At 43.0% G+C, this 17,603-nt stretch overlaps 1 protein-coding gene across 3 annotated transcripts; it reads left to right on the top strand.

Annotated features, from left to right (window-relative positions):
* Positions 1-850: 850 nt before the first annotated feature.
* Positions 851-15,904, top strand: LEPROT (leptin receptor overlapping transcript). Of its 3 annotated transcripts, none has more exons than XM_058717105.1 (4): positions 851-875; positions 6,000-6,075; positions 11,692-11,878; positions 13,535-15,904. In XM_058717105.1, exons 1-4 carry the CDS (start codon positions 866-868, stop codon positions 13,649-13,651), a joined length of 390 nt encoding a protein of 129 aa, XP_058573088.1. In that variant the 5' UTR covers positions 851-865; the 3' UTR covers positions 13,652-15,904. The 3 variants fall into 3 exon arrangements, with proteins under 3 accessions (XP_058573088.1, XP_058573086.1, XP_058573087.1); XM_058717103.1 differs by lacking the exon at positions 851-875 and adding an exon at positions 1,120-1,271; XM_058717104.1 differs by lacking the exon at positions 851-875 and adding an exon at positions 2,650-2,698.
* The last annotated feature ends 1,699 nt before the right edge of the window (positions 15,905-17,603 follow it).

The following is a 17,603-nucleotide window of genomic DNA, read 5'->3' as shown; positions in this document are numbered from 1 at the left end:
GTGTCTCTAAATAAACCACGGTGTAAGAGAGAAAACGAGTGTTTGAAAAGTGCTAAAGTTCGTATTAAGCAAGGCAAGTCCATCTTCGGAGAAAGGTCTCCTACGGACTTGTTCTCTGGTGCTCCCACCCCCAGCTAAACCGGCTGCAGCCACAGCCATGTAAACGCAGACAAGCAGGCGCGCTCGCGCACACACACACGCACACAAGCATCTTGGGGCTCAGAGAAAAGTGCTGCTCAGTAAATGAGTGTCCTTCCCTTCGCTACCGGTTGTAATTTCCCCCCTTCCCTCTCCCCATTTTCTCGGTCTCCACCCTAAGGCCGAAATTCCTTGCAGCCAGGAACCGCGATTGCTGGGCCTCTGTAGCTCAGGACCTGCACTGGTTTGGCTGCCTTGGAGCGTCTTGGCCCGCGCACCCAGCGGTCCCGGAGGAGCCGAGGCCCCAGCCGACGGATTTAAAAGGATGGGTGTAGGGCAGGTTAAGAGATTATGCGTAGGGCTCAGGATCTGGGAGAAAGGCTCCGGGAACAAGACCCGGTTTACAGGCTGAGAGTGCATTTCCGGGGCAAGCCCAGGACCAGGATCACGGGGTAGGCGGAGCTCTGCGAGCCGGGGGTGGAGTTGTGGACGATCTGGGCGGAGCTCTGCGTGGCCGGAGTGGGCTTAGGACCTAGAGGGACGGGGCTCTGAGTGGAGGGGAAAAGGCGATCGGGCCCCTCAGGGCGGGGTTCTGAGTGGCGTGTCAGGGAGTAATCGGGACTGGCAGTGGCGGGGCTGTGCGTGGTTGGAGTAAACTTGGAGCCCACAGGGACCCGCAAGGGCCCGGCTCTGCGTGGCTGGCTTGGACAAGCAGGGGCGGGGCTCTATGTGGCTGGGTAGGTAAGAATCGCGACAGGCAAGGGGCGGGGCTCTGCGTGGCAGGGCTGGCCGAGATGGGACAGGCAGGGGCGGGGCTCTGCCAATTGTGTCTCGGACGAGCAGGGGACGGGGCTCTACATCGCGTGGCAGGCGGAGATGAGACCAGCAGGGGCGGGGCTATGGGGGCGGGGCTGGAGGAGCCGGAACCCGCAGGGGCGTGCTCTGTATGGCGGGGTGGGAAGGATCGGAAACGGCAGGGGCGGGGTTCTGCGTGGAGGGGCGGGGTTCTGCGTGGACGGGCGGGCCCGGGGCCCGTGGTGCGACCCCGGGCCGGGTCTGGGCGGCCGGCGGGCCGTGGCAGGAAGCCGGAAGCAGCCGCGGCCCCAGCTCGGGAGACATGGCGGGCGTTAAAGGTAGCTGGTCCTGCGGTGGGGTGTCGCCGCCGTCCCGGGCTAAGCCTGGAGTTGCGCTCTCAGCGTGTGGGCGGGGAACGGCCTCCCCCAAGCCTGCCGCTCTCCGCTTCTCTCCGGGGGCGGAGGAGGCGCTCACCCTCTTCCTTCGCCCCTCAGGATGCGGGTGGAACCTCACTGGTCTGCACGCTCCTGCCGGTCTCTCCGGGACCCTCCAGGCGAGCCAGGAGCGGTACCCTTCTTGGAGACCCGGGTAGACCAGGAGCATCACCTCTAGGCTCCTCAGTACTTCGGAGCGTACCCCCGCCCCCATCTCTGCTCAGTTTTAAACGGACTGGGTTTCCATTTCCCGACATGTCCACCCTGACGCCTCTCCTCCCTCTTCCTGCCGCTCCGCAGTTTCCAGTTTCTTCTAGAGCAGCCATTGTCTCCAGTCTTCTCGGCCCCGGGGTTCTTAATTCTTTCGGTACTGATGAGTTTTCCTAGTTGGGCAGAGTTGACTGCAGGCAACAGAAAGCCCACGGAAATGCTGTATTTCTCATAATTGTGGAGAATAGATTGGGTGGAATGTTATCGCTGCTTTCTTTAGTGTTTATTCATCTATGGACAGACAAGAAAGTAGTGTTTGTACAGAGAGTGTTCAACTACAGGGGCAGTTGAAAAAGGAGGTACCAAGAACGCCGCTTCCCTTATCTGTATGACTTTAGAGAAGTGGGGGGATGGCAGCGGTAGGAGAGGCTATTGGAAGGCTTCCTGTTTTTTGGTAGGAAACCATTCGATTTCTGATGTTTGAATAGAGTAGTGTAACTTGTTTCTATGTTGGAGTTAACTTCCATCTTTGGAATTGGTAACCAAAGATCTTCCTAGTTCATCAACATCTGTTATAAACATGTATACGATATATTTGCATGCATGTGTGTGCACTCTGAAATTTATCTGAGTATGTGAGCTATTAGCAGACACATTGTATCATTATTTCTGGCTGACTTTTATATTCACCATCAGTTTAGTAAATGTGATTTACTTGGACAGTGTCCAGTGTGTAACGTGTCCATTTGAAGACAATGCAGAAAAGGGGTGACCGATAGTATCCCAGTACTGGACTGCGCTGTGCTTAGTCATGCCCAGAAACTATCAAGTAATGATACTGTTTATGTGTGAATGTGTTAGAAATTGTGATGTAGTGAAAAGGAAGACCATGAAATGGAAAAGGACTAAGGGAAGGAAGCTACAGATAGTTCACTAAGGGGTGAACTATCTTACAGATTGAGGGACCATTGTATGCCTGTGACTTGGGATAAAAAGATAAAAGTTATTTTTGGGTGACAGAACTGGAAATGATTATATTACTGTTGAAGTGTCCAAGGTGTCCTTAGATAACAGGAGGAGCACAAAGATGGTGTTATGGATTAAATTGTATCCCTCAAAAGGTATGTTCAAGTTCTAACTCTCCGGTATCTGTGAATGTGACCTTATTTGGGAATAGAGTCTTGGCAGATGTTATCATTAACTTGATGATGATACTGGATTAGAGTGTGCCCTAATCCAATGACTAGGGTCTTTATAAAAAGGGGGGGGGGGTCAGAATTTACACATGGAATCACAGGGAGAACACTGTATGGAGACAGAGGCAAAAATTGGACTGAGGCAGCTAGAAGCCAGGAAACATCAAAGATTGCCAGCAACCACCACGAGTTAGGAAAAAGCAAGGAAAGATTCTTCCTTAGAGCCTTCAGAGGAAGCATGGTCCTGCCAATACCTTGATTAGAGACGTCAAGCCCCCAGAAGTGTGAGAAAATAAACTTCTGTGGTTCTAATGGTCCAGTTTGTAGTACGTTGTTAATGGCAGCCCCAGGAAACTAACACAGATGGGATAACTTAACCCTGCTCTGGGGAGAAAAAGGCAGTTCTTGAATTGAATCTAAAAAAATCAGTAAGGCGTCACCTGGCTAAGGAGGGAGCAAGGACAGTTTTTCCAAGTGGGGAGAATTGTGCCGGATCAACTCGTAGGCAGTGAAAGTGGCTGTGAAGGGGTGACACCAGCGTTGTGTATTTGAGAGATTGCTGTCTGCTGCTGCTGTGTGGAAGATGGATCGGAAGAATCAAGGTTGGAGGCAGGCATGAGATGGTGAGGGCGTGCACCAGGGCAGTAGTAGAGGGTTCAAGAGAAGAGGGTGGGTATCTTAGTCCTTTAGGGCCGCTCTAACAAAAATACCGGAAACTGGATGGCTTACGGAGCAAACATTTGTTTCTCAATTCTGGAGACTGAGAAGTCCAAGATCAAGGTGCCAACAGATGCAGGGTCTGGTGAATGTCTGCTTCCTGGTTCATAGACATCTCACTGTGTCCTCACATGGCAGACAGGGCAAGGGAGCTCTGGAGTATCATTTATGAAGGCACTAATCCCATCCATGAGGGTCCCACCTTCATGACCTAATCACCTCCCAAAAGCTTTAAGTACCAACACATTGGCAGGAGGATTTAACATGAATTTGGGGAGGGAACACGCTCATTCAGTGTATAGAGGTGGTTTTGAGTGACACCTGGGAGGTTGAGTCACCTTAACTTGGTGATCTTCTGTAAGACAGAAGGTGATGATAGTGTTCGTTGGTCTTTCAGGATAGAACTTAAAGGGAAGAATGTGTTTGGAAGGAGAGGGTGGGATGTTTGGGTTTTATACATGTCGACTTTGAGGTCCTTGTTGGCTACCTGGGCAGAGAAGTCCAGATTGGAGTTGGAGGTGCAGGCCTAGGTCCCAGGACCTGTTCTGGGCTGCAGCATCAGATGTGGCTGGGCCCTCGTGATACTAGGGAACTTTGGGTCAAACGCAATGTCTCAGCAGAAGGACAGTCTAAAGAAATGAAGTTGGATTCCTTGTTAGCTCCAACTTTAAAATATGGCAGAGGATGTTGATTCCCCCCAAAAAGAAAAAAGAATCAATCAACTGGAGATACATTTGTGAACCTTGAGAGATGGGTGTCACAGACCGGAAAGAAGAGGTCTCTGGTTCCTAGCTTTGAAGAAGGGAGGGATACAAAAGGTCAGGCACAGGGAAGGGATAGTGCCAACCAAGAAAAGACCATCTGTAATGAAACAATATGCGAAAAGTTCCTTTTCTACGTTTTTCTTTAAAAAGTGACATGTACGACATGGAAGAGTACAAAAATTAAAATTGGCAGTCTTGTCTTGTGCCCTAACGTCTATATACTTCCAGATGTTTTTATTATTTTTTTATTATTATTTTTTTAATTTTTTTTTTTTAACATTTATTTATTTTTGAGACAGAGAGAGACAGAGCATGAACGGGGGAGGGTCAGAGAGAGAGGGAGACACAGAATCTGAAACGGGCTCCAGGCTCTGAGCAGTCAGCACAGAGCCCGATGCGGGGCTCGAACTCACATACCGCGAGATCGTGACCTGAGCCGAAGTCGGACGCTTAACCGACTGAGCCACCCAGGCGCCCCTTTCCAGATGTTTTTAAAAAGCACCTTCGCATCTTCCTATAAAACAGTCTCCCTAAATCTCTTAAAGTAAAAGGAAGCAATCAAAATGTTAATTAATTTAGTGAATGACTAATTGTGAGTATTATGGATTTTTTTCAGAAGAAAATTTGGCTAAATTGTGTCTGGTGCTTTGAATTTATATTTGCTAAAGTAGCAAAGAATATTGCTAAAATGAGCAAGTACCTTCATCAGTCAGCATTTATTTATGGAACACCTTCTTTTTGCCAAACACTTCACATGGATTATCCCCTTTACTTCTCATAAGCTGCATGATAAGGTGGCACCATTATTCCCATTTTATAGGTGAGAAATTTTATTGAAAGAGGTTCAGTTTCTCTCCAAGGTCACACAGCCAGTTGGTGGCAATGTTGAGATTTGAACCCATGTTGGTGACTCAGAGCTCAGAATTTTTTTTAACAACCTTGATACTCTGTCTCCCACTCAGCAGCATGACAAGGACAAATAACGTTCCTACCCCATCAGCGATTAGTGTTGAACAGATGCAGGGAATAAATATTTTATTTGGTGGATACTACTTGGGAGTCATTTTGTATGAAAACATGAAAGTAGTCTTCAAATACTTGAAGTACTGGGGTTGGGAGAGACAGAATGATCAAAGGGCATATATATATTACAGTGAGGCAGTTTTGGATATAATTTGAAGAAAGGATTTTCAGCATTTAGATACTATCAGAAGGAAATGATATGCCTCAGGCAGTAGTGAGTTCTCTTCACTGGAGTTGTGCAGACAAGCTGGTTGGCCTCTTGTGACAAATAGAGGGAATTTATATATTAGATAGGGGTTGGAAAATGCTTGAGACCTTTCTCACCTAGTGATTTTAAAATGGTGGACACAGGCAGTCATTTGCTAGTCAAATGTGATGTCAACTAATGAAATAACTACATTTGTGTAAATTGGGAACCTTTTACTTCTTTAAGTGAATGTTTTTGTTTAAGATATAACTCACATACCATAAAATTAACCTTTTAAAAGTGGAACATTCTATGGTTTTTAGTTTATTCACAAGTTTGTGCAACCGTTGCTACCATTTAATTCCAGAACATTTCACACACACACCGCCCCCCTCCCCCCCCCCCCCCCCCCCCGCCCCCGGCCCCAGAAGAAACTCCATACCCATTAGTAGGCACTCCCATTCCTCCCCTCTTCCCCCAGGTCCCTGGCAACCACTGATTGGGACCTTTTAACTCTTGGTTTTATTTTTCACAGCTCTTGTGGCATTATCCTTCAGTGGGGCTATTGGGCTGACTTTTCTTATGCTGGGATGTGCCTTAGAAGATTATGGGTAAGTGTTCATTTCAAAAAGAACTATTCTTGTTTTTGTGCGTTTGTCACTGTTCCTGTGAGTGTTAGCAAGTTTAGTGAATTTAGCGCCGGGCTCTAACCAATGAGTTAGTGAAGTCCAGGTCCGTTCGTGGGTCAGTTATATTTGTGCAGAGAAAAGCTCTTTTTAGACTTGATGTATTCATTTAGTAAGCATTTCTTGAACACCTACTCTGGACCCGCTGAGGATATAAAAAGGAAGAGATACAGTCCTGTCCTCAAGGAGCTTGCAATTTGAGTTGTGCCTGAGAGGCAGACAGGCGTCGGTCTAGTCCATAAGATGACAGCTGTAGTGGAGACATGTGCACAGTACACGGAGAGCTTTGAGAAGGTGTATCTGAGTTTCTTTGGGAGAGTCAGGCAGGGCTGCAGAGAAGCGGTTGTCTTTAAGCTGAGACTTTGTGTCTAAATAAGAGTTTGTGGGGCTGATGAGTTAGGGGAGGGCATTCCAGGCAGTGGGAACATTCACCAAAATGTGTTTATTTAGCAACTCTTGGTTAAGTGCTTACCACATGCCAGCCACTGTTATGGGAACTGGAGATTAAGAAATAAGAACAAAGGTCCTACTCTCTTAGAGTCTGTGTTGCAATGGGGGAGATGGACACTAAACAGATTTAAAAATGTCCATTCTATCAGAGGTAGAAATGTTATGAAGAATAAATGATAAAGGGCACAGAGACTGGGGAGATGGTGGTCAGGGAAGGCCTCTCTGAGAGGGTGACTTGTGAGCAGAAATGCAAAGAAAATAAGGAAGTAGGCCATGCCGGAAACTGGGGAAGGAGGACTTCAGGCAGTAGGAAAGTCATATGCTCAGGCCCACAGACATTAAGGCATAGAGACTCTCCAGGAAACCACATGTGGTTCATTATGGTAGAGCATAGAGTGTAGCTGGGATGAGCAATAGAAGGGTTGGTCAAGGATGTAGAGTCAATCAGTCTTTAGGGCACTGTATGCCATGTAAAAGAGGTCAGATTTTACACTTCAAGCCATAGGAGCTGGAAAAATATCCTGAGAATAGGTTTGGAGGGTGAGGGGGTTTCTGTTTGAAAAAAGTCAGTCTGGCCAAAATGTAAGAGTGGATAGCAAGGTGCTGAGACTGCCGTCAGGACACGCAGTAGGGCATTACTGTCATAAAGCAAGCAAAATGTCGGGCCGTGGCAGTAGGAATGAAATGAAAGGAAAGAGAGAGATCTAGGTGGCAGAACTAACAGGTTTTGTTAACTGATGTCAGGATTCAGCAGGGGGAGAGGGTTCTGGAATGCCTCCCAGGTGATTGGTTGAGCATCTAACTGCACAGGAGATGCTGGGACTAACTTAAACCAGCTGGAGCTAGTTGTTGGGACATTTGATGAGTTCAGATCTCTCACCCCAGTCCTGGCCAGAGATTGTCTAAACACAAGAGGGAGCCGGTTGTAAGCAATAACTTCTATTTGTCCAGAGTGTTTGCAGCTGTTACCAGAGTCTGGTTTTTAAGGATATAAGGTATTATCCTCATTTCTAGCCGGGAAACAAAAGCCCAGCGTGGTCAAAGACTTAACCCAAGTCGCACAGCATTAAGTGGCAGAGATTGGACTCATGTTCTCACTCTCTTGACCATTATTCTACAACCAACTCTAAATCCAGGTGTTCTAATTCTCTACGATCTCTATAAGGTTTTAAACAAAAACGAGCCATTTACTGCTACTACAAAGAAATTAATTTTATATTTAATGATGGTGACCCAGGATTATCCTGTACATCAGGAGTCAGCAAACTGGCCCACAGGCCAAACATGGCCTGATGCCTGTTTTTGAAATTAAATGTTTTATCAGAATACAGCCACACTCATTTATGTACCATCTCTGGCCACTTCTGCCCCACAGGGGCAGAGTTGTGTAGTTGAGGCAGAGACCCCGTGACTTGCAAAGTCTAAAATATTTACTGTTTGGCCTTTGCAGAAAAAGTTTGCCAATCTCTGGCCTACACGTTTTCTGAATAGTGTATATTTAATACCCAAATTTTGTATGTAAACAAGGTTGCTTCTACATTAATAGTTCTCATAGTTGAATATTGATCGCTTACTATGAATGGGAACACAGTGCCTTAGATTGTTGTACAGAAAACTCTCACTATATTCTAGGAAGTTAATAATTAAGAGCTCCTGGCTGTCGGCATGTCAGGTCATAGCTGGGTCTCTTCCAGACCTCTTCTTGTCTCTGTATCTGTGTTTCCTCACTGGTAAAATAAAGGCTTTGAACTAGATAATCTCTAACAGCCCCTTCAACAATATTATTTGGTGATTCTTGAAACCCACTATAATCCCTATAGTTTAGAATTAGGAGTTAGAATTCAGTGTGTACATCTTGAGTCCTCTTGATGAAGGGCATTTCCCCTTCTTGCTTTTTGGTTGCTGTCCCGTACTCCTAGATCTGTGGCTGAAATAAGCTTTCATTACAGTCTAGCTTTGTCACAACTTCTGCTTAGAGGTGCTGACTGTCGGGGTGGACCTCCGTGTATTACTGTGATGTGGATATTTTAAAGTGAATAGAGACTTTCCTTTTTTTTTTTTCTCTCAAGGAATGAAGCATAATAAACATCTGACTGATGGAGAAAAATATTTTTGAAGTATTTATAGAGCAAATGTAATTGAAAAGCCGATGACAATTTTTAATAAATACAAAACATTAAAATTTGGGAAGAAAACTTTTTTGCATTATGGTATTATTATGTCTTACAATAAAGATTAGAGTATATCTAAAGTTTGTACTGGTAAGCATATTTAGTTTTATGATTTCCATACTTAAAATTCATTTTGTTCATTCAGTAAGTGGTAATGGAATACCTCATCTCGGCCCTGGGGATAAATGGTGATTGATTGAGACAAATTAGATTCTTGTTCTCATAAACAAGGAAATATCAAATAGGGATAAATGCTGGCAAAAAGTCAAGAGGGTGATGTGCTCAAGGGTAACTTGAAGTATTTAAAATGGATGGTCAGTCTTATTTCACTTAACATAATATCCTCTATGTCCATCCATGTTGTCTCAAGATCTTGTTCTTTTTTATGACTGAGTAATACTCTGTATTCCATGTATATCTTCCTTACCCATTCATCTGTTGATGGACTCTTGGGTTACTTCCATATTTTGGCTATTGTAAATAATGCTGTAGTGAACATATCTTTTTGAAATAGTGGTTTTTTGTTTTCTTTGGGTAAATATGCAGTAGAGGAATTCCTGGATCATATGGTAACTCTCATTTTGTGAGGAGCCTCCATACTATTTTCCACAGTGGTTGCACCAATTTACGTTCCCACCAACAGTGAATAAAGGTTCCTTTTTCTCCACATCCTTGCCAACACTTGTTATATCTTGTCTTTTTTTTTTTTTTTTTTAAGTTTATTTATTTATTTTTGAGAGAGAGAGAGAGGAAAAGAATGAGCAGGGGAGTGGCAGAGGGAGGGAGAGAGAGAATCCCAAGCACCCTCTGCACTGTCAGTGTAGAGCCCAGCATGGGGCTCAAACTCATGAACTGTGATATCATGACTTGAGCCGAAGTCAAAAGTTAGATGCTTAACTGACAGAGCCACCCAGGTGCCCCCATGTTGTCTTTTTTGTTTTTTAATTTTTTTTTAAATGTTTATTTTTGAGAGAGAGAGAGAGAGAGAAAGTGGAGGAGGGGCAGAGAGAGAAGGAGACACAGAATCCAAAGCAGGCTCCAGGCTCTGAGATACCAGCACAGAGCCCGATGTGGGGCTTGAACCCACGAACGTGAGATCATGACCTGAGCTGAAGTCGGACACCCAAATGACTGAGCCACCCAGGCGCCTCGCCCCCATGTTGTCTTTTTGATACTAGCCATTCTGACAGGTGTGAGGTGATATCTCACTGTAGTTTTGATTTGCATTTCCCTGATGATGAGTGACGTTGAGCATCTTTTCGTGTGTCTGTTGGCCATCTGGATGTCTTCTTTGGAAAAATTCTATTCAGGTCCTCTGCCCTTTTTTAATTGGATTATGTAGGTGTTTTTTTGTGTTGAGTTGTGAAAGTTCTTTCTATATTTTGGATATTAGCCCCTTTTTGGATGTATCATTTGTAAATCTCTTCTCCCATTCAGTAGGTTGCCTTTTCATTTTATTGATGGTTTCCTTCGCTGTGCAAAAGCTTTTTATTTTAATGTATTCCCAGTAGTTTGATTTTGCTTTTGTTTCCCTTGCCTGAGGAGACATATCTAGGAAAATGTTTCTAAGGCTGATGTTAAAGAGATTACTGCCTGTGTTTCCTTCTAGGAGTTTTATGATTTCAGGTCTCACATTTAGGTCTTTAATCCATTTTGAGTTTATTTTTGTGTACGTTGTAAGAAAGTGGTCCAGCTTCGTTCTTTTGCATGTAGCTATTCAGTTTTCCTACTAGCATTTATTGAAGAGAACAAATTGGGGTTGGGCAGAATGTGAGGGCAGTGGGAGATGCAGGCTTCCAGTCATGGAATGACTAAGTCACAGGGATAAAAGGCACAGCATAGGGAATATAGTCAGTGGTATCATAATAGCAATGTATGGGGACAGATGGCAGCTACACTTGTGAATATTGCATATTGCATAGAGTTGTCGGCATCACTGTGTTGTACCCCAAAAACTAAAGCATCAACTATACTCCAATAAAAAATAAATAAAATTGAATGATCAGGGAAAGCCACTTTTAGGAGGCCTCTCAGCTTAGATTGCACAAGAAGGAGCCAGCCAACGAGAAGACAGGGAGGAGAGCATTCCAGGCAGAGGGTTTTTGCTAGTGCAGAGGCCCTAAGATGGGGATGAGCTCAGAGTGTTTCAGGAACAGAAAAAAGGCTGGCGTGGCTACTGACTGAGTGTATAAAGAGAAGATGGCATAATGCAAATGGGAGAAGTTGGCCAGATCATGGAAGGCTTTGTAGGCCAGGGAAAGGAATCTGGGTTTTACTAAGCCATTGAAGGGTTTCCAACGTGTATACACTCAGAAGATCTCTGTTGAGTTAGTGGGTGCAAAGTGGGTGCACTGTCTTGCGTTCTATAGGGAAAGCAAAGGTGACTGAGTGAAGATTCTGCCTTCAAGAAATTACAGCTCAGGAATAACAGAAACAATAAAGATTCTTGATTACACATTGTGTAGTTTTTTTTTTAACACAGGGTATGGTATCGACATACTAATGTACTAGTAATTTTTAAAAATTTTTAAAAAATTTATTTATTTTGAGAAAAACAGACACAGCACGGGCAGGGGAGGGGCAGGGAGAGAGGGAGAGAATTCCAAGCAGGCTTCACGCTACCAGCACAGAGCCTGATGTAGGGCCTGAACCCACGAAACTGTGAGACCATGACCTGAGCCGAAACCGCGAGTCGGATGCTTAACTGACTGAGCCACCCAGGCATCCCTGGACTAGTAATTTTTAATCATTGCACCTTACCTGTTCCTGGTATAAATCATCTCATGTACGAGCATTGACCATTAAATTAATAATTGTTTGACCTAGACACTGAAGATAATTCTAACTTTGAAATGGCAGCATGTCTTTACAATGTAACCGTAACTTTTCTTTTTGGGTTTCTTCTGGGTCCATCCGACAGCGTTTACTGGCCCTTGTTTGTCCTGATATTTCACGCCATCTCTCCCATCCCCCATTTCATTGCCAAAAGAGCAACGTATGACTCTGATGCCACAAGTAGTGCCTGTCGGGAGCTGGCATATTTTTTCACTACTGGAATTGTTGTTTCTGCCTTTGGATTTCCTGTTATTCTTGCCCGTGTGTCTGTGGTAAGTTTTGTTTTCTCTTGTTTTGCTCGGTTGTTGCTGAGTTTACTTCAGAACATCAGTTTCACTGCCATTGCTTAGGCTTAATTCTCAAATCCAGATGTGTTTGTAGTTTCTCTTTTCCATTTTAGATCTCCCTATCAGTGCCTTGGCTATGTTTTCAGAATGCTTTCTTTGTCTCTCTCACAACTTTTAGCCAGGGCATGTGATTTCTTGCTCTTTAAACTGTTTTCTGGAATTGTGCTTATCAAATCCTTGCCTCTTAGGGCGATCCACAGAGAATGTAATAGCAATGCTTTTCTGGTTCCAAAATGAACATCACATCAAATTCTTCTGCATATAGGATCGTGAACACAGTTTCCAACTCAATACTATAGGCATCTTTTAAGGGACACCTACATGGTTACAAGAAGATACAGTGAATAAGATGCCATCTTCATATCCAGTATAATTGTTTTCTTTTTGTCTCCAAAACACACATTGTGGGTATAATTTATTCACTTCTTTCTTTTTTAACGTTCACTGCTTTTCATGCTACTTGCTTTTATTCCCCCTAACTACATACTGTTTCAATTTCATGAAACTCTTATTTGGGGCATTGGATCTTGGGGACATCTGCTATTTGTAAGATACCGGGAATAAGAGCCAGACATTGTCTGTGTCCCAGAGGCACAGAAACTAGCCTGATGGGTAAGTACACTATGAATGTATTATGTGTGATAATTGAAACATGATCACACCACCATAGGAGCACCAGGAAGAGAGAAATTCCAACTGGCATTTGATGTAGGCCTCAAAGGCTAAATAAGGTTTTGATTCAAGTAGGGAAGGCTGTTCTATGGAATGGCACCCAAGTGTGAAAATGCAATATGTGGAATAAATAGCAGTTCAATATGGCGGAGTCAAAAGGACGTGATTGAGAAGGAGGCTAGAAAGGTTGGGGAAGCCCACTTGCACAGGCTCTTGAATGCTATGCCAGTTTGAACTCTATTTAGATGAGAAGCATTGGAGCTTTTTGAATGCAAAATCTTCAAGACCTTACTCTCCTTGTGCTGTAGACTAATATTTAAGTTTGGCTGTAAGGATTTCTGTTTTATGAAGAAACTTTCATTGATGTTTTCTTTCTATTGCTTAAATTAAAACAAAATGCCCACTAGAGGGTACTCTCATCCCCTACTGCGCCTCTGTAGAACCATCTGCCACGCTGGGAAGCTGTTTTCATTTGTATGCAGATTATTATTTAAAGTCTGTTCTTGCCTAGAAAAGAAACAGACCAATCCATAATTCTCTGCAACTCCTCTGTTTTCCTGAAAGGAGGCAATGGGTATAGATCTTTTAGTACCCGGTATTATAATTAGACCCTTTATATTCTGGGTGCTTTTATTTTACTTAAGGCAATCATTGTCTACTGAAAACATGTTGAGAAATATGTCTAATGGGGAAAATGATAAGGATGATACAGACTTAATTATCAAGCATCACGAAGTAATTAGGCTAATTACTGAATAGTTCACTGTCTCCTGCCTGTTAGGTTATTAAGCCTTTTAGCAGTTTTATGTAATATTTCATTGGATGATTCTAATGCAGAAAATAACAGAGATTTTCAAAGAGTATGATATGAAGAAAGTAAAGATTTAATCCTCTTTCCTTGTGTTTCAGATCAAATGGGGAGCCTGTGGCCTTGTGCTGGCAGGCAATGCAGTCATTTTCCTGACAATTCAAGGTTTTTTCCTTGTGTTTGGAAGAGGAGATGATTTTAGCTGGGAGCAGTGGTAGCACTTTATTCTGATAAATTGCATTTTATTTCTTAGAAGTCATGCTATATGTATTTGTGTGCACATGTGGCCTTTTACTATGAAATTTCCTATGCTATTTTTTTATACCTTTGTATCATGTTCACTGTAAGAAGGACTACAGGAGAGAAAGCTCAGTTTTGTTTCCAGCTAATAGACCTCTCCATGTACTCAAGTTGAATTCTTTTATTTGTTTGGCTCTTCATATAGTCATGGTGCTCTCAGAAGATATATTAACCCAGTCTTGTACACAGCCGTTCACTTGTGTGATGCATTTACATATTTTGCCTGGGGATGAGTGTGGGTAAGCAGACAGCACTGGAGCAAGTCTGTTCTACTCAGGACTTCCAAGATATACTTGTGGCCCAGAGAGAGCGGCTCCCTCTTTGTGTTGTAGACCCTTGCCTCTCGAAGTGTGGTCCATAGAGCACCTGGCATCTCTTAGGAGCCAGTTCATACAGAATCAGAGGTTCCCCCCCAGATCCAGTGCATTTTAGATGAGCTCCCAGGTGAATTACATGCACCTTAAAGTTTGACAAGTGCTGTCATAGGGGAATAAGTATCACCTCTAGTGTCCTTGTCTTCCCTTTGGCTGAACCTCTTAACCTCTCTGGGTATTAGCTGCTCGTTTGTAAAAATTGTTTCACCTGCCTTCATGTTGAGGCCTACTTCAGAGTCTCTCTGGTATTTGTGAAATGTCCAAACCTGTATTGTTCCTCACATTTGCGGAATTGTTCTCAGTAGGGAACAGTTATGTCTTCACTGTCTGAAAGGCAATAGCTCTTTTCACAGAGCTGGGGAAACAGAATAACTGCAAAGTAACAGAGTAACTGGGCTGTACCAAAGGAGGCCAGGCTGGAACCAGTCCCTGCTTTAGCAGGGGGGCAAGAGCAGATAGGTAATACTTTCTAACTTCCCTTTGTAATCACACACTTCTCCCCAGCTCCTTCTCTGTACTGCTTTCCACCTCCATCCCCCATCCAAGCCAACACACTCCCAGCAGTTCTGATTTGCCTTTACTTCCTCACGGCTCTGACTTTTCCTTCCTACAGGAACAGGAGCCAAGTAGGCAAACAGAGGGTGCCCAAAGACGCTACTTACTGTCTTTCATGCCTTGTAGATCTTTTTATATATATGTATAAAACCCCTCTGCCACTTTTAAGTGAATCATTGTGAGTATGTGCCACGCTAGATCCTGTAGTCAGTTTTTCTAGCTCAACTTTTGGTCCAAGATCTATAAAGAAAAATATGGGAACTAGAACCACTTGATGAGAATACAATGATTTTAAAGGATTATTAATGTGTGATAACTGACACGCATTGAAAACACTAAAATTTTGAAGTTTGGAATCTGAGGAGTTAGCATATCTTTTCGTATTCTGGAATGATCTGGGACTAGGAGAAGATAAAAGTGAAACCTAAAAGGATAATGTGCAGTTATATTGTGGCCTTGTGCATAATTTTATGTTTTCTTTTTTTTTTAATATATGAAATTTATTGTCAAATTGGTTTCCATACAAAACCCAGTCCTCATCCCAAAAGATGCCCTCTTCAATACCCATCACCTGATTTTATGTTTTCAAAGTTCTTTGTACATATAGAATTGCTGATGTTATTTCCAATATTTATAATTAGAAAAATTATATAGACACTTTATAATTTTAGCCAGCGTTTTTAATAACACTTGCACTTACTTTATTGTAATAAATTTCTCTTTTAACACAAAAGAAAGTTTAATTTCAAAAGTCTTTATTCTGATGTAGCCTTGCTTAAAAGATAAAAAAAAATAAAGTAAGAATCTCCTGGTGTTCTGAAATGGGTAGTTTGAGCAATACAGGAATAGCAATACATTTTAAGATACCATTTTGAATGTCTAGTTGGCTTGTAATAGCATTTCTTTTCCTAAAACGGAAATAGTGTTTAATTTATACTCCCTCTAACAAAAGTATCTTTGTTGCTTATACATATTTCATATTTCAGATAACCAAGGTAGCCTTAATATGTAGCCTTAAATAAAGCATTGCCTCTTGATTGTACTTCCAGAATGATATAAAGTACACATAGAGAATATTTGTAGCCATTCCCTAATAATGGAATGGTTTATTGAAGTGATAGATTGTTGGATTTGCTCTGTGTCTGAAAACAAACATTTATTTTTAGTGCTTAAGTGTCATTATAAATGCCAGTGGGAAGTATTGCTATGAATGTACAATACAGAAGTTTCCTTTTGATGACACACATGTTGGGCATTTCTTTTTCCTTATAAAAAGTTCATTTTTTTTTTTCCTGTATGCCATAGAAAATATTTTGGAGATTCAAAGCACATTGCTTACATTCTAAAACTAAGAATACACATAAAGAATTGCTGACAAGTAAGTAATCTTATGAGGAAGTTCTTTATCATGTTCCAAACAACTGGTTTACAGGCAGACTTTGAAACACTTTCACACAGCAAGTGGGAGGTTGGTGATTGAGTGCCCAGGCCAAGCCTTCTGAGGGAGGCTGAACCCTGATGTAGTTGACTTACAATGCTCAAGGTACCTGCCTGAGTTTTGGGTCTTGGAAACAGGGTAGCGTGGACAGGGTGGAGAAAGGAAAGCGGAAGTTTCCACCTCTTTTCCTAAGAACAAAGGTCTTCAAGTTTTGCAGCACTTTCCATCCCCTAATGCCCTTGGGGTCCAAGTACATTCCCCTGAGTTTTGTTGGCCTCCTCTCCTGACAAGGGGCCTTCCTCCCAGCCTGCCCTACCTCCTGGGGCTCCTCATTTTCCCAGATCACCCACCTCTCTACTTCTACCCAGTCCATTTTCTTATTATAGCTGATACAGTGCAGTGTGAGGAAGAAAGCAGTCTGGTCTACCTCTTTCCCAGAAAGAAAGGAGGAGAAAGGAGGACTCATCTCCCCCTCATCTGGAGCCCTTACCAGTGCCCCCAATGTGTAGTGACCACGCCTGCGGTGGCTGCAGTTGTGCAGGGGAATGCCTTGGGACCCAACGGCTCATTCACAGAAAATGGTAGTGTTTCCAAGTACAGTGAAAAAGCATCCCAGTAGTTTATAGAAGGGTAATATATGGGTTAGGGGCAAACCTCTCATTCCTCATCCCTTCCTCTGGGTGGGTTCTCAGCTGGTCGTAGTTTTCATGGTTGTTCCTGTTCCTCCACTTGTGGACTCACAGATTTTTCTTACAGTCCTCAAGATCTTTACCTCTGAGGTATTCCCTTCATGAAGACTCTTCTAGAGGCCACAACGTTTCATTAAGTTAATACCATTCCTTATGCTCTCAGGGAAATGCTTAGGAGATGTCACAAAAATATGACAAGTTTGCAAAAAATCCAGATTTTGCACCATAATTTGACCAAATTTTATACGGATGCTAGCATTTTCCAAGCATAGTAATTAGTTCGCAACTAGAAATTGTTATTTCTGTAAATGGATGTAACTTGTGTGTTTTAATTGTTTTTCCCCATTCTGCCTCATGAAATACCTTATTTGCAAAAATCCCAGTGCATAATAGCTCATTATGCTATTACAATCACAAGGTGCTTTGTAGTGGCCATGCTACCGGAATAGAGCAGTGATACGTGTAACCCCAAACATGATGTGAACGATCTCCAGGACTGCTTTAGATTGCATTATATATGTATGATGAGGACGATTATTTTTTAAATAAAACTTGTTATTTATACTTTCACAAAGACTTTTATGTACGTTATTAAATTAAAATGTTTAATTTTTAGCAGATTGATTTCCCCAGTGTTTTTGTTTGGATAATCTTAACGTGCATGTGACTAGTGTTGAGCCTGTACTCACTGCGGTTGAAGAGAAGCCGTCCAGGCATATGCACAAACTGGAAAGAACCCAGGTCCTAATTACACCTGTGTTGTGGCTCACAATCCTGTGGGGAGACGTGGCTGTCAGGGCGTGCTTAATAATTC

The sequence above is a fragment of the Neofelis nebulosa genome, chromosome 2 (assembly GCF_028018385.1).
Source record: "Neofelis nebulosa isolate mNeoNeb1 chromosome 2, mNeoNeb1.pri, whole genome shotgun sequence".
Lineage (NCBI taxonomy): Eukaryota > Metazoa > Chordata > Mammalia > Carnivora > Felidae > Neofelis > Neofelis nebulosa.
Note: the sequence above shows the minus strand (reverse complement) of the source record. Positions and strands in the feature narration are given on the sequence as shown.